The sequence below is a fragment of the Stomoxys calcitrans genome, chromosome 2 (genome assembly GCF_963082655.1).
Source record: "Stomoxys calcitrans chromosome 2, idStoCalc2.1, whole genome shotgun sequence".
Taxonomy (NCBI): Eukaryota; Metazoa; Arthropoda; class Insecta; order Diptera; family Muscidae; genus Stomoxys; species Stomoxys calcitrans.
In genome coordinates, this window is record NC_081553.1 from 197,041,568 (window position 1) to 197,065,473 (window position 23,906).

The 23,906-nt window shown below is 39.6% G+C and overlaps 2 protein-coding genes across 3 annotated transcripts in view; one reads left to right on the top strand and one right to left on the bottom strand.

Annotated features, from left to right (window-relative positions):
* Positions 1 to 23,906, top strand: part of LOC106081794 (tachykinins) — an 89,517-nt gene that overhangs the window by 24,099 nt on the left and 41,512 nt on the right. The window lies entirely within an intron of this gene.
* Positions 3 to 22,515, bottom strand: LOC106081793 (beta-galactosidase). Its single transcript, XM_013244002.2, has 6 exons — positions 21,770 to 22,515; positions 7,306 to 7,593; positions 7,022 to 7,172; positions 6,878 to 6,941; positions 1,549 to 1,966; positions 3 to 1,238 (listed from the first exon to the last, which is right to left on the bottom strand). The coding sequence occupies exons 2-6, from the start codon at positions 7,551 to 7,553 to the stop codon at positions 200 to 202; spliced, it is 1,920 nt and encodes a 639-aa protein (XP_013099456.2). The 5' UTR covers positions 7,554 to 7,593; positions 21,770 to 22,515; the 3' UTR covers positions 3 to 199.

The window sequence follows — 23,906 nt, forward strand, 5'->3', positions numbered from 1 at the left end:
TATTTCAGTGCGGTTTCAACGAAATCAATGCCGATGGTTTTATTGGTTATAAAACGATTGGTATATTTTATTATTTAAAAAAAAGGATAAAACAAAAAACTACACTTATAGAAATACAAAAAGTCATCATATAAAAGCAATAATTACTTGTAACACAATTTCCCCATTTCTTGTCCCCCTTGGCCCCTTGGAAACTATTTCAATTTTTCACACCATCTAAATTGGGCGTATCGGTGAATGTCACTTCTGACGTTGCAGATGAACTTTGATATTCGATAAGTACAATAGAATTGACGCCCACCTTAAGTACTTCGGCTGGCACATACAAGGTGACCTGAGGTCCCACCATGGGCCAATAGCGACCCATATTCTCGCCATTGACAAAGGCAATGCCTTTGCTCCATCCGGTGGTATCCAAATAGGTGTCGCTGGTATGCAAATCTTTGATTTCAAATGAACCATAGAATATGGTGGGGCCATCGTTGAGCATTTTATAGGAATCGATTTCGTTGAGTTTTGAACCTTCTTTTTGTATCAAACGCTCAATGTCTTCATAGGATTCCAGGGGGAATTTGGTCATGTTCCAATTGTTGAGGGCTTTCTTGTCATACAACACATCACCTATGATGCCCTTGAAATCGGTGGTGGGTCCATAATTTATGCGTCCCTGGTTTTCCACCAGAATTTGCAGTTTCTTGCCGGTGCCCAAAGGTAAAGGCAACTCATAAATGGGAGTTTCACGCGAAAGTATTCCCACAAAATCATTTTCAACATAGACCAAAGCCCGATCATGGAGACCAAGAATTTGCAGCACACCAGGATCCCTTTTCGTCAAGGGCAGGAATGTTTCATACAACACTAGACCGGAGAATTGATTAAGGGCCTCAAATGTTTTGGGTTTATCGGCCAGCACAAGACCAGTGGCCAATTCTTGGCGTCCGGCCTTCGAGAGTAGAGAACAGCACACCTGCAGTTTAACAATACCATATTTCTTCTTTGGCATGGGCTGTGGCACCGGAATATTGGGCAAAGGCAAATAGCGTGAAATAATTTCACGCAATACAAAATATTTTGAGGTAGTATCGCCGGCCTCTGTCATGGGAGCATCATAGTCATAGGAGGTAATATCGGCCATATAACGTCCGGGTCCACCATCATTGGCACCAGCGGTAAAGCCGAAATTAGTGCCACCATAATACATATAGAAGTTGACGCTGGCACCATCATTAAGCATTTCACTAGAAAATGTAAATACAAAAATAAATATAGTGCTTAATTATTGGGTTGCCCAAAAAGTAATTGCGGATTTTTTAAAAGAAAGTAAATGAATTTTTAATAAAACTTAGAATGAATTTTAATCAAATATACTTTTTTACACTTTTTTTCCAAAGCAAGCTAAAAGTAACAGCTAATAACTGACAGAAGAAAGAATGCAATTACAAAGTCACAAGCTGTGAAAAAATTTGTGAACGCCGACTATATGAAAAATCCGCAATTACTTTTTGGGCAACCCAATAACTTCCTTGATTTATCATTACTAAGACTTACATAAATGTATTTTTTATGGCATTCGCATTCACCCGAGCCATTGCCTCTCCCCAATGAGTCAACCATCCCGGATAGTATTCGGCATTGACCAACGGTCCCTTGGGTTGCATACGTCTCAGCTTATTCCAGTAATTTGTCAGATTATTAGTAGCTCCAAAGTCCATGGTCGCCAGCACCCCATCAATATGGCCACAATACAAAACACTCGGCCCATCATTGGTAAAAAGTACCGCTTTATCCTTGACATGTCCCAATGTTTCGTCGCGCAACCAAGCACGATATTTCTTATCGCAAGCAAAATACGATCCATATTCATTTTCCACCTGTACCATAATGATGGGGCCACCATTACCGTAGAGATAGGTGGAAATTCTGGCAAATAGCTGTGAGTACCAAATGCGCACCTCAAATAGGTAATCTGAAATGAAGGAATCGAGGGTAAGGAACATGAAATTATCATATATATAAAAAATGGTTCACAAATTGATCTGTTAATCACTTTTTATACCCAACACAACTAGGTCCATGCCACTATGGGCATACACCTAAGCCAATAATCGACTGGTTGTGTAAAAAAGTAACCTCGAAAAAAATCAAAGTTAGGAATTCCTTAATTTTTTTCCATGCCACGTCCCTAAGTTGGTTCATATCTGGTATTGCGTCCCCACCTAAGTAGCGGTGTCTTTTAGCGGCGAAAGCCTGGCAATGACATAGGAAATGCTACAACCTCTCATCATCTTCCCCACATTTTCTACACCTGCTATCACTTGCCGCATCGATTTTGCATAAGTGAGCCCGTAGTTCTATGTGTCACGTCATGATACCAATAGCTATACTGACCTCCTTCTTACTTCCTTTTAGTGATAGCTTCGTCTTCTGGATGATCTGGATCTCCCCATAGGATTTTCGCGTGCTACCGACCGTTTCGCTGTTCCACAGTGTTATGTGCACGTTCGTCGCCCACGCCCTTAACTTGGACTGTGTCGACCCGAAAGGCTTTGGGTTAACCAAGTTTATTGACGGCAGTCCTCTGGCCTTCACCGCCAAATCGTCTGCCCATTCATTCCCCCTTACTCCGTTATGGCCCGACCCCCAAACGTTGCGGATTGTGCCATCCTCAGAGAAGGCGTTAATCTCCTTCTCACACTCCAAGACTGTTCATGATCTTACCGTCCTGGTTGCTATTGCCCTTATGGCCATTTTACTGTCTGTAAAGATGTTCACACTCGACGTAATCGCGTTAACACCACACCATCTCACGCATTCCGTGATCCGTGATCCGCCCGGATCTCCGCCTTCAAATGCAAATGCAAATTTTTCCCATGAACATTCCACTAAGGAACAGGGACTAACTTCTCACATATCAATGAGTGCAGTCCGATTCAAGTTAAATCTCAATGATGAGAGGCCTCCTTTTTATAGACGAGTACGAACGGCGTGCCGCAGTGCGACACCTCTTTGAAGAGAGGTTTAACATGGCATAGTACCTCACAAATGTTGCCAGCATTAGGAGGGGAAAACCACCGCTGAAAATTTTTTTTGATGGTCTCCCCAGGATTCGAACCCAGGCGTTCAGCACCATAGGCTGACATGCTAACCTCTGCGATACGGTGGCCTCCATCTCCGCCTGCAGGACCGTATTATGGTCAGGCAGTCTTAAACAGATCTCAGTCCTTAGATTCTCAATGTAGACCACTCTGCCCTCTGGCTTTGATCCATCTGTGTAGCATGATCTCCCAGATGATAATACCCAAATTCTGTTAATCCAAAACTGTGCCGCTGGCAGCAGTGCCCCGCACTCGTCCTCAAGTGTCGTGTCAGATATCCGATTCGAAACCACTTTCCTTCCTTCCAGGTTTCCTATCGTCGCCTCGACTATAACGCGATGGTGTGACATGTTCCTACCTCTATCCATTCTCCAATCGCCTTTACATTCATAGCCGCAGTGGCTGCCTCACACTTAATATGTATATCTATGAATCACATATCTAGAATAATCTACAGTGCCCTAGTAAGCGTGGTCTCTCCGCCGTGGTGATCTCTCCGCCTATGCCAAGATAACATGTTCTCTGAACCTGTAAGGTTACACTTTTTCTCCATCACAGTGCAGCAAACTACTAAGGCGGCCACGCTCGGGATAGTTGTGAGCACCACAAGGCTGGAATTTTGAGGTCCAATCTGTGTGGTGTTTAATTGCTGAGCACGTCCACAGGTTTCGGATAATGGAATGCTCCATAAGGAGTAGTTGCAACGGCAGTCGCGGACAATCAGCGATATCGAGCGGAGAGTTTCAGTGAAAGGCTGGGCGGCACCGGCTCTTGCAAAAATACTGAGTGCCTATGATGCTTGATATGACAAGGTGGGTTATTGGCGCCTTTAAATAACCAATGGCCACCCTTTCCGCGGCGATCGGGCGGAATAAGGCGTAAGTAAGTATTGGTCCAATCACGCTCCTGTAGAGCCAGTGCACTATTCTCGGACTCATTTAAAGCCTACGGGTCGTCTACATAGTGCCCAACATCTATGAAACTTCTCGATACGCTCCCAAATGTTACACTTCCAATTCAGTTTCCTGTCCAAGATCACACCTAAGTATTTGACCTTGTCAGATATCGCAATCGTTTTGTTGAGGAAATGTGGTGCGTCAAATTGGCCACCTTCGTCTTCCTCGTGAACAGGCAGAATTCAGATTTCGCTGGGTTAACATTAAGACCCCTAGGTCTAGCCCAGTTGTATGCCATCTGGAAGACCTTAAAAATTCTGCCAACGCTTATTAACTTTGATTCTACCCCACGAAATGTGGTGAGAGTTTGCGTCGCACCCTATTAGTACCTCATTTCCTGTCGGTTTTGCCTTCCTCACCAGCCGTTGCAACTCCGACGTGGGTGACAGTGTCGGAGAGTCGAAAGTAAGATAAAGTGTTGCCAGGTATGCTTCACCGTCTACCTGTCTCATCAACTCTGGGGTGCATTGTTTTGCCAACATTGAGAGATGGTCTCGTCGTTAGCCCTCTGCTCGTTAGGCGGTATTGAGTCTTTCGTCCCTGCACTGCCGATGTTTCAATATTAGGATATTTAAATATTTTAGTCTTCCGAATCCTGAGAAAGTCGGTGATAGTACCATCGTTGGCTCCTTGTTCTTTATGCTGTATTCAGTCTCTTGTCCCTGCACTACATTTTATTTTAATATTAGGATCTTTGCCTCTCCTTCTTCTTCACAACATTGAGAGAGTTGGTGATATTCTCGTCGTTGGCCCGCTGTTCGTTAGGCAGCATTGAGTCACTTGCCACTGCACGGCCTAATGTCTCAATATGAGGATCCTTGTCTATCCTAGACTTGCCAATCTTGAAAAAGACAGCCTTGCCCCCTTAGTACGCCATGCCTTTAGTCTAGCCAAACTTGTCACTGAGACTTGATCCATGCCCACCACAAGGAGAGTTCTCTTCTCCTCCTCCTCCCTGTTTCTCGGCTACCAAACCTTGGTTTTGCTTGTTTAAGAATCCCAACATGCGTTCCGTAGCGAATCTGCTGCACCTTTCCTTGATGAAGACCGTTTCCTTTGTGAGACCGATTCGCCCATAAAAGCCACAGTCAGTGGCTTTTATGGGCCCAGATCGGTCCAGGTTTGGATATGGCTGCCATATAGACCGGTCTTGGGCCCATAAAAGACGTATTTATTGTCCGATGTCGTCAAAATTTGGGACAGTGAGTTAAGTTGAGCCTCTCGACATACTTATGCAATATGGTCCAGATCGGTACAGATTTGGATATAGCTGCCATATAGACCGATCTTCCGATTTAAGGTTTTGGGCCCCAAAAAGCGCATTTATTGTCCGATGTCGCCGAAATTTGGGACAGTGAGTTAAGTTAGGCCCCTCAACATCTTTCTGCAACATGACCCAGATCGGTCCAGATTTGGTTATAGCTGTGATCTCTGGATTCAAGGTTTTGGGTCCATAAAAGGTGCATTTATTGTCCGATTTCGCCGCAATTTGAGACAGTGAGTTGTGTTAGGCCCTTCGATATCCCTCTTCAATTTGGCCCAGATCGATTCAGATTTGGATATAGCTGCCATATAGACCGATCTCTCAATTTAAAGTTTTGGCCCCATAAAAGACACATTTATTGTCCGATGTCGCCGAAATTTGGGACACTGAGTTAAGTTAGGCCCCTCGACATCTTTCTGCAATATGGCCCAGATTTGGATATAGCTGCCATATAGACCGATCTATCAATTTAAGGTCTTGGGCCCATAAAATGCGCTTTATTGTCTGATTTCCTTGTCTGATTTCCCTTCGATATCCTCCTTTAATTTGGTTCAGATCGGTCCAGATTTGGATATAGCTGCCATATTAACCGATCTCTCAATTTAAGGTTTTGGACCCATAATAGATGCATTTATTGTTCGATTTCGCCGAAATTTGGGACAGTGAGTTGTGCTGGGCTCTTTGACAACTGTCTGCAATTTGGCCCAGATCGGTCCAGATTTGGATAAAGCTGCCATAGACCGATCTCTCGATTTAAGGTTTTGGGCCCATAACAGGCGCATTTATTGTACGATTTCGCCGAAATTTGGGACAGTGAGTTGTGTTAGGCACTTCGACATCCCTCTTCAATTTGGCCTAGATCGATTCAGATTTGGATATAGCTGCCATATAGACCGATCTCTCGATTTAAAGTCTTGGCCTCATAAAAGGCACATTTATAATTAGATTTCGCTGAAATTTGACACAGTGACTTGTGTTAGGCTTTTCGAAATCCGTATCGTATGTGGTTCAGATCGGTCTATATTTGGATATGGCTAGCAAAAAGACCAATATTTTGTTCTACAAAATTGAACAATGACATGTACTTATTAGACCTCTGAATATCCGTGTCGAATTTGGTCCAAATCGGAACTCATTGCGATATAGCTGCTATGGGGGCATAAATAGTGCATTTTTTTACCGGATTATAACTAAAGGTAGTTTACATATATGCCCGAGGTGGTGCGTATCCAAAGTTCGGCCCGGTCGAACTTAACACCTTTTTACTTGTTAATGAGTAAAGAAATAAAATGAACCAGCTAGTCAAGCATATAAAGTAAAGCTCACAGCAAGGAGCTGTCTAAACTAACAAAACAATGTCTGACAATTTTGTCAAATGAAATTCATAGACTGACATAGGTACAGACACAAAACAAAAAGCCTCAAACTTTAGCAACCCCAAACTCCCACCTTTTGCTTATTTATTTTACAATGAACTGTTGAATAAAATGTCCATCTCTCTGCCCTGTCTGTCTATTTTCCTCAGAGATTTCTATCATTATTATACATTAATGAATACTTACTTATATCCGAAGTACGCAACTGTATGTTGGGATATTTTGTCAACAGCCAATAAGGAAATCCGCCCTGGATGTAAATAAAAAATAAATTATATTAATAATAAATTTGTTTGAGATGACTGGGGGGGGGGGGCCACCATAACTTACAAAATCTCTTTCGGCACAAATGTAGGGGCCTGGCCTCAAAATGACCAACAAATCCTCATCAATGGCATATTTAATGAAACGCTCCAAATTGGCAATGCCCTCCCATACATAAACACCATCCTTGGGATTGTGCAAGGACCATTCGACATAGCTGAAAAAAAAAACATTTTTAAACAAATTAGACGTGTAAAGTTAAATGCAAAACTCATTTGAAGCTGGCACATGCGTGTGTTTAAAATCCTTTAAACAGGATTTCACTCAGACATTCCTAATCTTGGACTTACGTTGTAACAGCATTTAAACCACCTGCACGCATTGTTCTCAATTTCCTTTGCCAAGTATCCGGATGGGCACGGAAATAATGAAATGAACCGGCAATAAAGCGGAAGGGTTCACCATCTTTGAGAAATCTATCGTTGGCCCAGTCAACTTCAAAGGTGCGCTTTGCCTCGGCCCCATTCTGGTGGATCAGCGACAGCAGGGCGATGACCAACAATACAAACCAGCCCAAGCTACGTAAAAATGAATGCATTGCAATGTTAGGGTCCCACTAGCTATTGAAATGAGAGCAACTATTGAAAAAAAAAGAAATAATTTTATTTTAAGCAGATTTTTTGCTCTTCCAAATGAAACTGATTCACTTCCAATGCAGTTTGAAACTAAGATTTCTTGGCATGTGTCAGACTATTTTTATAGAACCTTAAGAACATTTACTTTTTATTCTGTAGCTCAGTTTACAAGTTTGTGGTATTCATTCAATCATTTTTCTTTTTGACACCGGTCGCTTTGTTTATTTTGCCTAGCCTGGCATGGCTTTCTAAGAAATGCGGATACGGAAATGCGGAACATCTATTTTGATTCTCGGCAGATTACCAGATAAAGAAATAGTTTTAAATATCTATGTGCATGCACTCATGTTGTTGCTTATTAATGTGTTTTATTTACACCTTACATTGCATCTCTTACATTTGGTTTGTGATTCTTTCTTTTTTGCGGCTTTTTTTCTGTTGGTGTTGTTATTGTTTAGCTCTGTGCAATTGCAGCAATTTAAATTCTAATGCTTACTCTCTAGATCAGATTATCATCACAATTGTCTAGTGGAACAAAATTAAATTGTCCAGATCATTGAATTGAGCAGATATCACAACAAACAACTGGTGTAGTTGTCGTCTTGCAATGTGTCAAGTTCATGATCAAGTGTCAAAACACATATTAGATGGAAAGTTTTACAGTGGCTCAAAAAAAAGCAAAACTTTAGAAAACAATAAGTAAGAAGGCGTTAAGCTCGGCCGGGCCGAACTTTGGTTACCCACCACCTCGATATATAAACCACATTTCGTCAGAATCCGGTGAAAAATACAAAATGTATGCCCCATAGCAGCTTTATCGAAATATGGTCCGATTTGGACCAAATTCTACATGGATATTGAGTGGTCTAATAAGTACAAGGCATTGTTCAATTTTGCAGAAAAAAAAGACCGATCTAAACCATATACGACATGGATGTCGAATAACCTAACAAAAGTCACTGTGACAAATTTGAGCGAAATCGGATTTTAAATATGTCTTTTATGGGGTTAATTAAGACTTTAAATCGAGAGATCGGTCTATATGGTAGTTTTATCCAAATCTGAGCCGATCTGGGTCAAATCGAAGAAGGATATCGAAGGCGCTAACACAACTCACTGTCCCTAATTTCGGCGAAATCGGATAAAAAATGCGCCTTTTATGGGCCCAAAACCTTAAATCGAGAGATCGTTCTATATGGCAGCTATATTCAAATCTGGACCGATTTCGGCCAAATTGATGAAGGATATCGAAGGGCCTAACACAACACTCTGTCCCAAATTTTGGCGAAATCAGATAGTAAATGCGCCTTTTATGGGCTCAAAACCCTAAATCGAGAGATCGGTCTATATGGCAGCTATATTCAAATCTGGACCGATTTCGGCCAAATTGATGAAGGATATCGAAGAGCCTAACACAACACTCTGTCCCAAATTTTGGCGAAATCAGATAGTAAATGCGCCTTTTATGGGCTCAAAACCCTAAATCGAGAGATCGGTCTATATGGCAGCTATATTCAAATCTGGACCGATTTCGGCCAAATTGATGAAGGATATCGAAGAGCCTAACACAACACTCTGTCCCAAATTTCGGCGACATCGAGCAATAAATGCGCCTTATATGAGCCCAAAACCCTAAATCGAGAGATCGGTCTATATGGCAGCTATATTCAAATCTGGACCGATTTCGGCCAAATTGATGAAGGATATCGAAGAGCCTAACACAACCCACTGTCCTAAATTTCGGCGACATCGGACAATAAATGCGCTTTTTATGGGCCTAAGACCTTAAATCGAGAGATCGGTCTATATGGCAGCTATATCCAAATCTAAACCGATCTAGACCAAATTGAAGAGGAATGTCGAAGAGCCTACCGCAACTCACTGTTCTAAATTTTGGCGAAATCAGATAATAATAGCGCCTTTTATGGGCCCAAAACCTTAAATCGAGAGATCGGTCTATATGGCAGCTATATCCAAATCTGGACCGATCTGGGCCAAATTGAAGAAGGATATCTAAGAGCCTAACATAACTCACTGTCCCAAATTTTGGCGAAATCGGATAATAATAGCGCCTTTTATGGGCCCAAAACCTTAAATCGAGAGATCGGTCTATATGGCAGCTATATCCAAATCTGGACCGATCTGGGCCAAATTGAAGAAGGATATCTAAGAGCCTAACATAACTCACTGTCCCAAATTTTGGCGAAATTTGATAATAAATGCGCTTTTTATGGGATCAAAACCCTAAATCGAAAGATCGGTCTATATAGCAGCTATATCCAAATCCGAACCGATTTGGGCCAAATTGCAGAAGTATGTCGAGAGGCTTAACTTAACTCATTGTTCCAAATTTTGGCGACATCGGATAATAAATGCGTCTTTTGTGAGCCCAAAACCTTAAATCGATAGATCGGTCTATATGGCAGCTATATCCAAATCTGGACCGATCTGGGCCAAATTAAAGAAAGATGTCGAAGAGCCTAGCACAACTCACTGTCCCAAATTTCAGCAAAATCGGATAATAAATGTGACTTTTATGAGCCTATGATCTCAAATTGGCGGATGGGTCTATATGGGGGCTATATCAAGATACAGTCTGATATAGCCCATCTTCGAACTTAACCTGCCTATGGACAAACAAAAGTCTCTGTGAAAAGTTTCAGCTCAATATCTCTATTTTTAAAGACTGTTGTGTGATTTGAACTGACAGACGGACAGACGGACGGACATGGGTAGATCGTCTTGGATTTTTACATTGATCAAGAATATATATACTTTATAGGGTCGGAAATGGATATTACGATGTGTTGCAAACGGAATGACAAAATTAATATACTCCCATGCTTCGGTGGTGGGTATAAAAATTGAAAACTCACAAATCATTATACCACAAAATAAGACAAAGCCTATTTGTTATACCCACGATGGAATGGGGGTATACTAAACTATTCATTCCGTTTGAAACACCTCGAAATATTCGTCGAAGACCCCATAAAGTATATATATTCTTGGTCGTCTCGACGTTCTGAGTCGACCTAGTCATGTCCGTCCGACCGTCCTTCCGTCTGTCAAAATCACGATAGCGGTCGAACGCGTGGAGCTAGCCAAATTTTGCGCAGATGCTTATTATTGATGTAGGTCGTTGGGGATTAAAAATGGGTCATATCGGTTCAGATTTAGATATAGCTCCCATATAAACCTATCTCCCGATTTGACTTGTTCAGCCCTTACATGCCGCAATGTTTACCCGATTAAGCTGAAATTTTGCATCCAGAGTTCTGTTATGACTTTCAATAATTGTGCCTAGTACGGTCCAAATCGGTCTATAACCTGATATAGCTCCCATATAAACCGATCTCCCGATTTGACTTCTTGAGCCCTTACAAGCCCTTAAGGTCCGTCCGTCTGTTGAAATCACGTGGAGCTAGCCGCTTGAAATTTTGCACAGATGCTTAATATTGATATAGGCCGTTGGGGATCGCAAATAGGTCATATCGGTTCAGATTTAGATATAGCTACGATATAAACCGATCTCCCGATTTGACTTCTTGAGCCCTTACAGGCAGCAATTTTTGTTCGATTTGGCTGAAATTTTGTGTGTAGTATTCTGTTATGACTTTCAACAACTGTGCCAAATACGATCCAAATCGGTCTATAACCTGATGTAGCTGTCATATAAACCGAACTCCCGATTTGACTTCTTGAGTCCTTACAAGCCGCATTTTTGTCCGATTTGGCTGAAATTTTGTATGCGGTGTTCTGTTAAGACTTCCAACAAATTTACCAAATACAGTCTAAATCAGTGTTTTACCTGATATAGCTCACATGTAAACCGGTTTCTCGATCATCTTGTCCGGTTCCTAGAAGCTTTATTTTTTGCTGTTTTGACAAAAGTTTGGCATATAGAATAAAATTATGCCCTTTAACCAAATTTATTTTGCATAAATTTTGCAGAATCCATGATGGTGGGTTCCTAAGATTCTGCCGGGCCGAACTTGACACTCTTTTACTTGTTAGTAACTTACAAGATAGTGGACGTAAATCAAAGGTTGTTCAAAATAAATCAACGGAATTTGCAAATCTACAGCTATTTGTAGCATATTTAACTCATGATTGCAAATCTTGTGGTTAGTTTTGCCCAAGTAGGTCCATTCATTATACCCTGCACCACTATTGTGGCACAGGGTATTATAGATTTGTGCATTTGTTTGCAACGCTAAGAAGGATAAGAGCTAGACCCATCGATAAGTATATGGATCGGCTTAGAATCACTTCCTGATTCGATTTAGCTATGTCCATCTGTCCGTCTGTCTGTCTGTCCATGTATTCTTGTTATCAAGGTACAGGTCGCATTTGTTGTCCGATTTTCACTAAATTTTGCATAAATGAATTTTTTTGGTCCAAGGACAACGCTATTGATTTTGAAAAAAAAAATCGGTCCAGATTTAGATATAGCTCCCATATATATCTTTCATCCGATTCGCCCTTTTAAAACTGTAGAAGCCGCAATTTTGGTTCGATCCTTACAAAATTTGGCGCGAAATGTTTTTTTTAACGACCCAAAATGCTTGCAAAATTTTATTGAAATCGGCTTAGATTTAGATGTAGCTCCCATATATATCTTTCATCCGATACGGCCTTTTAAGGATGTAGAAGTCACAATTTTGGTACGATCTCTACAAAATTTGGCATGGGCCGTTTAATTCAACGTCCTCATATGTGTGCAAAGTTTCATAAAAATCGGTCCAGATTTAGATATAGCTCCCATATATATTTTTTATCCGATATGGCCTTTTAAGGATGTAGAAGTCACAATTTTTTTCCGATCTTTACAAAATTTGGCATGGGCCGTTTAATTCAACGTCCTCATATGTGTGCAAAGTTTCATAAAAATCGGTCCAGATTTAGATATAGCTCCCATATATATTTTTTATCCGATATGCCCTTGTAAGGATGTAGAAGTCACAATTTTGGTGCGATCTGTACCAAATTCGACATGAAGTGTTTTTTGTGACGTCCCAATATGTGTGCGAAATTTCATCATCATCGAATCTGATTTATATATAGCTCCCATATATATCTTTCATCCGATATGGCCTTTTAAGGATGTGGAAGCCACATTTTGGTCCGATCTTTACAAAATTTGGCATGGGGCGTTTTATTCAACGTCCTTATATGTGTGCCAAGTTTTATAAAAATCGGTTCAGATGTAGATGTAGCTTCCATATATATCTTTCATCCGATATGGCCTTTCAAGGATGTAGAAGCCACAATTTTGGTCCGATCTTTACAAAATTTGGCATGGGCCGTTTTATTCAACGTCCTCATAAGTGTGCAAAGTTGCATAAAAATCGGTCCAGATTTAGATATAGCTCCCATATATATTTTCCATACGATATGGCCTTTTAAGGATATAGAAGCCACAATTTTGGTTGGATCATTACAAAATTTGGCATAGGCCATTTTATTCAACGTCCTCATATGTGTGCAAAGTTTCATAAAAATCGGTCCAGATTTAGATATAGCTCCCATATATATTTTTTATCCGATATGGCCTTTTAAGGATGTAGAAGCCTAAATTTTGGTCGGATCTTTACAAAATTTGGTACGGGCCGTTTTATTCAACGTCCTCATATGTGTGCAAAGTTTCATAAAAATCGGTCCAGATTTAGATATAGCTCCCATAAATATTTTTTATCCAATATGCCCTTTTAAGGATGTAGAAGTCACAATTTTGGTCCGATCTCTACAAAATTTTTCATGAGATGGTTTAATTGACATCCCAATACGTGTGCAAAATTTCATCAAATTGGATTTAGATAAAACTCCCATATATATATTTTATGCGTTTCGACTTTTAAGGCTGTAGAAACCACAATTTTCGTACCATCGCAAGAAAATCGTATAAGGTTCTATTCGATATTTCAAGAGGTATGCAAAATTAAAGTCTGACTAAATTTGGATATAAGTGCTACCTATTAAAAGTATTACGTATACTCTGTGGTGTAGGGCTCCATCCGACTTTTGCCCTTCCTTACTGGTTTTCTAATCCCTTAGCATAAAATTTCTATTATTAGAATTTCGTCAATGTTTCTCTTTCGAACCATAGGAGAATTAATTCCACATCGCTATTCGCACCCAAAAAGTGTTTCCCCCTTCACAATTGATCGTAAAGTGAACTCCATATGTTTTGCATTTAAATCTAATTAAGAGCGATAGTGATAAAGACCCTGTACAAAAAAATCAGCTACATTTTTTGACCCAAAATTAAAATAGCTAAATATCGTATAATTGCAGCGCTTATTTTTAATGTTAAACAAAAGTTTAAATATGCCAGACTTGGTCATAGAAACACAAAAAAACACACATACACAAAATCCATTTGAGGTAATAGTTGGGCAAATTCGTAGAACCAACAATTGGGGTTTTTTGGTTTATTGCATTAATTGGCGATTTGACCCCCGAATCGTATGTATCAACAATCGGAATAATAAACAAGTGTTGGCAAATTCAAATCTTCTTTACATAAAGCTTTAGCCGTGAAAAAGCAATAACCAATAGAAGAATAGAACCAAAAAAATTTTCTGACCCAAATACAGAAACAACTCAAAAGCATTTTCTCATCCAAATACAGAAACAAATCAAAATGATATGTAATATGATTTGATTCTTGCATTAACGATTTGAAGTGTTGAAACTGTTTGACACCAAATGAAAATTTTTCCCTGAAAAAAAATATTTACAAAATATGTATGTAGGTCAATTGCAACCAATTTTCTAAGAAAGTTTCAATGAAATTTCTACGAGGAATTTTTACTGAAATTTTGAAATTGAAAGCAAATCAAAAGAAGTAAAAACGCATTAATCCATTAACGCCGAATCGTTAGATAAATGCCCCAGAAAAAAAAACTATCTTAGAACAACTCTAGCTCGAGTTAGGAAAAAGTTATCCTAATGAAATTTGGATTGTTGTAAATTGAACAAATCAAAAAAAAAACAAGTAAAAGCGTGCTAAGTTCGGCCGGGCCGAATCTTATATACCCTCCACCATGGTTCGCATTTATCGAATTCTTTTCCCAGCATCTCTTCTTAGGCAAAAAAAGGATAAAAGAAAATATTTGCTCTGCTATTAGATCAGATCAATTAAATTATATGTTGGAGACCTGTGTAAAATGTCAGCCAATTCGAATAAGAATTGCGCCCTTTGGGGGCTCATGAAGTAAAATGAAGAGATCGATTTATATGGGAGCTGTATCAGGCTATACACCGATTTAGACCAAAAAAAAACATATATGTTGATGGTCATGAAAGGATCCGTCGAACAAAATTTCTGGCAAATCGGATAATAATTGCAACCTCAAGAAGTCAAGATCCCAGATCGGTTTATATGGCAGCTGTATCAGGTTATGAACCAATTTTAAACTTATTTGGCACAGTTGTTGAAATTAAGAATAAAGTACGTCATGCACAATTTTAGCCAAATCGGATAAGAATTGCGCCCTCTAGAGGTTCAAGAAGGTAAGACCCATGATCGGTATATATATACATAACAAAACACGTCGTGCAAAATTTCATTTCAATCGGATAAGAATTGCGCCCTCTAGACGCCCAAGAAGTCAAGAACCAAGATCGGTTTATATGGCAGCTATATCAGGTTATGAACCGATTTGAACCTTATTTGGCACAGTTATTGAAAGTCATAATAAAATTCGTCGTGCGAAATTTTATTCCAATCGGATAAGAATTGCGCACTCTAGACGCTCAAGAAGTCAAGACCCAAGATCGGTTTATATGGCAGCTATATCAGGTTATGAACCGATTTGAACCTTATTTGGCACAGTTGTTGGATATCATAACAAAACACGTCGTGCAAAATTTCATTTCAATAGGATAAGAATTGCGCCCTGTAGAGGCTCAAGAAGTCAAGACCCAAGATCGGTTTATATGGCAGCTATACTAAAGCATGAACCAATATGGCCCATTTACAATCCCAACCTACCTAAGTAGCATTTGTGCAAAATTTCAAGCGGCTAGCTTTACTCCTTTGAAAGTTAGCGTGCTTTCGACAGACAGACAGACGGACGGACAGAAGGACGGACATGGCTAGATCGACATAAAATGTCACGACGATCAAGAATATATATACTTTATGGGGTCTCATACGAATATTTCGAGTAGTTACAAACAGAATGACGAAATTAGTATACCCCCATCTATGGTGGAGGGTATAAAAGTACTGTACCACTTTCCTGATAGAACCTATTGCAACTACGATATCCCTGGTAACAGAAGTTACATAGACTTTTTTACGGATGGTTCCAAAACTAAACGACCAGGTGGGGTTTGGGGTGTACTCTTAAGATCTAGAAGATCAAAAAGGTGACCCGACCACTTCAGTGTGTACTAAGCTGAGATCCTTGCAATTAAGAAAGTGGCGGAATGGCTAAGATATAATGTCATTACGACGATTGGCATAAATATCTTCTCAGACAGCCAAGCAGCCATTTAATCCCTGGAGAACGTATTTCTGAACACAAAAACCGCCATCGTAGGTCGCAGATCTCTCAACGACATGGCTGAACAGTTCAAAATTAACCTGTTCTGGGTACCGGGCCACAAAGACTTTCCAGGGAATTGTAAAGCGGACGAGCTTGCGAGACTAGGAACTATCCTACACATTACAGGTATACTAAAATCTATGGGTATGCCTCTAGCAACATGTAAGCTAAGTTTTCAGGACCAAACCCGAAGGACAACGAATGGTAGATGGTCACAAAAAGGGGGCTGTGAGCATTCCAAAACTAAACCAAATCTAGATTTGAAGAGGACTACCGCTTTACTGTCATTGGTTAGAACAGATGTCTCAGTCATTGTGTCCGTCATGACAGGTCACCATCTAATCGGAAAACATGCTGACAGACTGAAGGTTGCCAGCAACGATTTTGGCAGCAGCAGTAGGAATATCGAGGAAGAAGAGACTATAGAACACTTTCTGTGTGTGGACGAAAACGTCTAAGTGTGTCTGATGGTAGACTGCCACTTGAACCTAACCTAACCTATTTGTTGGTTCCTATATTAAAACAAATAAAAGCAAGCTAAGTTCGACCGGGCGGAATTTTGGAAACCCACCGCCATGAATTCTGGTAGAAGTTTACACAAAGGATTTGGGAGTCGTAGCCGAACACTACGTTTCAGCCCCATCGTGGTTGAAGATGTCAAATCGGAAGTAAGGTTTTTACAGGCGCTATATCAGATTATACACCGATTAGGACCACACTTGCCACGTTTGCTGGAAGTCCTAACAGAACCCTACGTGAAAAAATGTCAGCTCAATCGGTTAACAACTACGGCTTTTAGAGGCTCAAGATGTCAAGCCGAGAGATCGGTTTACATGGAAGCTATATCAGGTTATTGACCGATTCAGACCATACTTGGCTTGACTGTTGTTACGGAAAACTATGTGCAAAAATTTCAGCCCAATCGCATAATGATTGCAGCTTCTAAGAACTCAAACGTCAAGTCGAAGGACCACTTTATATGCAACCCCCAACGACCTACACCAATAAAAAGTATCTGTTCAAAATTTCGTGCAGCTAGCACTACGCGTTCGACCGCTATCGTGATTTCCACAGACAGACGGACACGAGTACGAACGGACAGACAGATGGACGGACATGGCTAAATCGACTTAGAATGTCAAGACGATCAAGAATATAAAGGGTGATTTTTTAAGAGCTACAGAAAAGTTTTTCAAAAAAAAAAACTCGTAAAATTCAGAAAAATTTACGAAATTTTTTTTTGAATCGATAGTACGGTTCATATAATTTAATGCTTGAAGGTTATTTCATGCAAATGTTGACCGTGACTGCGCCTCAAATGGTCCATCCGCTTAGTCCAATTTTGGCATGCTCTTTCCAACATTCGTGAGATACCGGCCTTCGATGTTGTCTTTTAATGCATCAATTGAACCGGGCTTATCTGTATAGACATGAGCTTTAACATAGCCCCACAAAAAATAGTCTTAAGGCGTTAAATTGCACGATCTAGGCGACCATTCGAACGGTCCCATCATCATTTTTGAAGAAGCACGGTCCAGCCCAAAATCCGCACCAAACTGTGAATTTCTGGATGTATTGGTTGCAATGCTTCTGGCTGATCATCGCTCCAAAATCGACAATTCTGCTTATTTATATACCCATTGAGCTAAAAATGGCAGATGCGCGATTCTTAACAGAGCACGCATTTTGATAACAAAATTAAATGATTTGCAAGCGTTGTTCGTTTGTAAGACGAGTCATGGTTAAATTACAAACAAAACTGAAGATGTTTGACAGCGAAACAAAACAAGAAACGTGCGTGAGCTGTTTAAACCAGTGTTGCCAAAAAGATAACACACTTTATAAGCGTTAATCGTCAAAGACAGACATTCTAACCTCTACGCTATGGTGAACCAGTGAGCAAGAAAGGGCAAAAGTCGGGCGGTGCTGACTTTATAATACCCTACACCTTCCATATAAGTACAATGTGGGAGCTATATTCAATTCTGAACCAATTTTGATGGACCTCGGCGGAAGTTTTCAGATGGGATGGAATTATTTAACAATCCGTATTAAATTTTAAGCAAATATGTTCAAAGTGTAATAACTACGGTTCACAAATGACAACATTATTTCAAATTACCCAAAATCAGACGAACATATATATGGGAGCTATATCTAATTCTGAACCGATTTCAAGCAAACTTCTTAGATAATGCGGAAAGCGTTGTGCAAAGTTTTGGCAAGATTGGCCAATATATCCACTCTTGGAGTGGAAATCAGGCGATATGCATATGTGACAGCTATATCTAAATCTGGGCCGATTTCTACGAAAATCAACAGTGATGTCGAGAGTCATAAGAAAATCCTTCCTGCCAAATTTCGAGAGAATCGGTTAACAAATGAGCACTTTATTACAATATTTCTCAAAATCGGCCAAACATATATATGGGAGCTATATCTAATTCTGAACCGATTTCGAGCAAACTTCTAAGAAGTTGCGGTAGTCAATGGGGAAAACGTTTTGCAAAATTTTGAGAAGATTGGTCAATAAATGCGCTTGCAGTGGCTCTAGAAGTGAAAATCGGGAGATATACACATATGGCAGCTATATCTAAATCTGAACCGATTTCTATGAAATTCACCAATAATATCAAGAACCATAAGAACATCCCTCCTCTCAAATTTCAAGAGAATCGGTTAACAAATGAGCACTTTATTGTAATATTTCTCAAAATCGAACGAACATATATATGGGAGCTATATCTAAATCTGAACCGATTTCGAGCAAACTTCTCAGATAATGTGGTAGTCATCGGGGAAAGCGTTGTGCAAAGTTTTGGCAAGATTAGTCAATAGATGCGCTTGCAGTGGATCTTGGAGTGGAAATCGGACGATATACATATATGGGAGCTATATCTTAATCTGAACCGATTTCTATGAAAATCACCATTAACGTCGAGAGTCATAAGAAAATCCTTTCTGCCAAATTTCGAGAGAATCGCTTAACAAATGACCATTTTATTGCATTATTACTGCAAATCGGACGAACATATATATGGGAGCTATATCTAAATCTGAAACGATTTCGACTAAATTTTTTATATATTGTGGAAGTCGTCGAGGAAAGCGTTGTACAAAGTTTTGGGAAGATTGTTCAATAAATGCGCTTGGAGTGACCATAGAAGTGAAAATCGCACTATATATATATATATATATATATATATATATATATATATATATATATATATATATATATATATATATATATATATATATATATATATATATATATATATATATGTATATATATATATATATATATTTAACTCTGAACCGATTTCAATGAAATCCACCAGTAATGAAAACCACGAGAGTCAAGAGAAAATCTTTCCTGCCGAATTTCGAGAGAATCGGTTAAAAAATTATCATTTCATTGCATTATTACTGCAAATCGGACGAACATATACATGTTCGAACATAACATGAACCGATTTTTATGGCCACCACCATAGGATATGGGGTATATTCAGTTAGTCATTCCGTTTGCAACACATCGAAATATCAATTTCCGACCCTACAAAGTATATATATTTCGGATCATCGTAAAATTCTAAGACGATTTAACGATGTCCGTGTGTCTGTCCGTCTATCCATCCGTCTGTTGCCTTCAAAAATTGAGATGTTGAGATGAAATTTGGCACAGATACGTCTTTTTGATGCACCCTGGTAAAGTTCTTGAACGGGCCAGATCGGACCTATCTGTCGATAAAGGGTCTAATGCCCATAAATGCTTTATTTTTTATCCGATTTCGCTGAAATTTGGAACGGTGAATAGCTTAAGATTTCCCGACATCTGAACCAAATATGGTTCAGATCGGACTATATTTATATATATGGCTGCCATATATACCGATCTGTCGATAAAGAGTCTGAAGCCCATAAAAGCTTTATTTATTACCCGATTTCACTGAAATTTTAAACAGTGGGTTACTTTGAGCCTCCCGACATCTCACCTAAATATGGATCCAATCGGACTATATTTAGATATAGCTGTCATATAGACCGATCTCCCGATAAAGGGTCTGAAGCCAATAAAAATTTTTTTTTAACCAATTTCGCTAAAATTTGAAGCAGTGAGTAGTTTTACGCCTCCCAACATAGGACCCAAATATGGTTCAGATCGGACTATATTTTTATATAGCTGCCCTATATACCGATCTGCCGATAAAAGGTCTGAAGCTCATAAAAGCTCTATTTGTTATCCGATTTTGCTGAAATTTGAAAGTTGGTAGTTTTAGGTCTCCCGACATCCGTCTTAAATATGGTTCGGATCGGACTATATTAAGGTATAGCTGCCATACAAACCGATCTCCCGATAAAGGGTCTGAACCCCATGAAAGCTTTATTTTTGAACCGATTTTGCTGAAATTTGAAACAGTGAGTAGTTTTACGCCTCCCAACATCGGACTCAAAAATGGCTCAGATCTGACTGTATTTAGATATAGCTGTCATATAGATAGATATGCCGGTTAAGGGTCTGAAGCTCATAAAAGCTTAATTTATTACCCGATTTTGTTGAAATATGAAAAATAAAATTCAACAGTGACTTATATTTACTAGACCACTCAACATCCGTGCTGAATTTGGGTGCATAAGTTATCCAATTTTCACCGGATTGTGACGAAAGGGGGTTTACATATATACCCGAGGTGGGGTATCCAAAGTTCGGCCCAGCCGAACTTAATGCCTTTTTACTTGTTTCTGATTTCAATAGGCTTTGTCTGTAGGCCGAAGAACATGCCTGTACAAAATTTGAAGGCGGTCGGATGAAAACTGCGACCATGGACAGACGGACAGACAGAAGGACAGACGGATATAGCTAAATCGAATCAGAAAATGATTCTGAGTCGATCGGTATACTTATCAATGGGTCTATCTCTCTTCCTTTTGGGTGCTACAAACAAATGCACTAAGTTATAATACCCTGTACCACAGTAGTGGTGTAGGGTAGAGTTTTATTATTGTCACGCAAACAAAGTGGTGTCAAAATTGTGACGTATGATGACGACTAGCCTACTGGGAATAAGGAGGCCTTTTTGAGACATCCTTAAAGCTACTTTCTCACCTGCGGAGAAGTAAGCTGAGAAAAATTTTCTAGTTTGAAGTATTTTCCTTTTCAGTAGAATTCCTTTTGCTGTTACCAAACTTTTTTCAAAAAAAAATAATTTTTTCAACTATTTAAAGCTTTATTCACAAAACGAATTGAAGCTTTAGGTTTATTTGACAGTTATATAAAGGAAATCTGTCAAATGAACCTATTTCAAATCCGCATTAAGTTTTGTGAATAACAAAACTTAACACTGGTGTTCACAAAACTTAAGGTAGATTTGAAATAGGTTTATTTGACAAATTTCCTTTGTAGAACTGTCAAATAAACCTATTTTAAGGCTTCATTAAAAAATTAAATAATATTTAATTTTTTATTAAATGTTCTTATCCAAAAAAGGTATATTTAACACCTTCTTGGTATACTAGTGTAGTCTGACGACACTGTCAACTAAATCTTAGTTCTTACATACAACATATCAAATTTCTTTCTTGTATTTTTTATTTCATTTCGGTGAGTAATCAGGTCTTACCGGCACTGCTGGATATGTGAGTACTTTCTTTTGACCCAATATTGTAGCCAGACTGCGTTTGTAAGTTTGTCTGTCCGGCTGCCTGTCCGTTGGCTTTAGAATAAAATAGCACACAAAAAAAGGAAACGCGCGCGCATTCACTGCCGACTCAGACAACGCAACACCACAAACTCAGAACAATATCTCCAAATTTTTTCAAAATCACAATGGGGCAAATGGGCCCAGGTTTGTTGGAGAGAGAGAGAAAGAGGTAGAAGAAAGGCAACTAAATGTGTCGAACTGTATGTCTGACTGACGTTGAGTTCTGTTCAATTCAATCATAAATCATTTAAACATCTTTTTTATTATGATTTCGATTACTGTTTTTCTTTTTTTTCAATAAAATGTGGCGTCGTTGTTGTAGCTTCTACACTCAAGTATTAATTTCAATTGCATTCATTCAACTGTGTTTGATGTGCGAATGATCGACCCACTAAATGGGCTTTCGTGGTACAATCTCATTTATTTGTTTGTTATTTTATAGGGTTGACGAGGCGGGGAGCAGGAGAAGTAAGCTAATATTTGCAGATCATATCGTTAAAAACCATATCGTTTTGCCTATTATCTTCAAAGCAATATCTGTTTTAATTATAAGACAATCGATCGCACATTTTTTCAAGCACAGAGTCTTAAAAACGAAAACCAACAACAATTGAATGCCGGTAATAGCAGAACAAGACCGAGTATTATGAACCGTACGATCGAATAGTTCGATCACAACTGCCGTTGTAAAAATGAAATTGTTTATGCTTTGCCGGCGCTTCAATGTCTCGCTTGCATGGGCAGAAATTTGAGAACATGGGAATGAATGGATATGGCTTTAATTAACCAACACGAAAGTGTATTCTCATTTAATTTTTTAACTTACTTAGTCATGAATGGAAACATACACAGCTCAAACAGAAGAAAAGAATTTGTGTCATAACAGATTTAAAAAAAAGGTTTACAAAAGTTTATTTTTTAAGTAACAGTTAGTAAATTTGATACTTTTGCAAAACTTTGTGGAGACTTTCCAAGAAAGTCGGGGAGACTTTGCCAGAAAGTTAGGAAGACTCCCAGAAAGTCGGGAAGACATTCTCAGAAAGTCGAGAGATATTCCCAGAAAGTCGGGGTGACTTTCTTAGAAAGTCGGGGAGACTTTCCTAGAAAGTGGGGGTGACTTTCCTAGAAAGTCGGGGAGACTTTCCTAGAAAGTCGGGAAGACTTTCCTAGAAAGTCGGGGAGACTTTCCTAGAAAGTCGGGGAGACTTTCTTAGAAAGTCGGGGAGACTTTCTTAGAAAGTCGGGGAGACTTTCTTAGAAAGTCGGGGAGACTTTCCTAGAAAGTCGGGGAGACTTTCCTAGAAAGTCGGGGAGACTTTCCAAGAAAGTCGGGGAGACTTTCCAAGATAGTCGAGGAGACTTTCCTAGAAAGTCAGGGAGACTTTCCTAGAAAGTCAGGGAGACTTTCCTAGAAAGTCGGGGAGACTTTCCTAGAAAGTCGGGGAGACTTTCCTAGAAAGTCGGGGAGACTTTCCTAGAAAGTCGGGGAGACTTTCCTAGAAAGTCGGGGAGACTTTCCTAGAAAGTCGGGGAGACTTTCCTAGAAAGTCGGGGAGACTTTCCTAGAAAGTCGGGGAGACTTTCCTAGAAAGTCGGGGAGACTTTCCTAGAAAGTCGGGGAGACTTTCCTAGAAAGTCGGGGAGACTTTCCTAGAAAGTCGGGGAGACTTTCCTAGAAAGTCGGGGAGACTTTCCTAGAAAGTCGGGGAGACTTTCCTAGAAAGTCGGGGAGACTTTCCTAGAAAGTCGGGGAGACTTTCCTAGAAAGTCGGGGAGACTTTCCTAGAAAGTCGGGGAGACTTTCCTAGAAAGTCGGGGAGACTTTCCTAGAAAGTCGGGGAGACTTTCCTAGAAAGTCGGGGAGACTTTCCTAGAAAGTCGGGGAGACTTTTCTAGAAAGTCGGGGAGACTTTCCTAGAAAGTCGGGGAGACTTTCCTAGAAAGTCGGGGAGACTTTCCTAGTAAGTCGGGGAGACTTTCCTAGAAAGTCGGGGAGACTTTCCTAGAAAGTCGGGGAGACTTTCCTAGAAAGTCGGGGAGACTTTCCTCGAAAGTC

What these genes read in the sequence shown, in the direction of transcription:
- LOC106081793 (XM_013244002.2), bottom strand. Translation starts at nt 7,553, where the DNA reads ATGCATTCATTTTTACGTAGCTTGGGCTGGTTTGTATTGTTGGTCATC. An exon ending in GGTTTAAATGCTGTTACAAC is followed by an intron (nt 7,173 to 7,305) that starts GTAAGTCCAAGA and finishes TTTTTTTTTCAG; the next exon opens with CTATGTCGAATGGTCCTTGC. An exon ending in TTTGTGCCGAAAGAGATTTT is followed by an intron (nt 6,942 to 7,021) that starts GTAAGTTATGGT and finishes ATTTACATCCAG; the next exon opens with GGCGGATTTCCTTATTGGCT.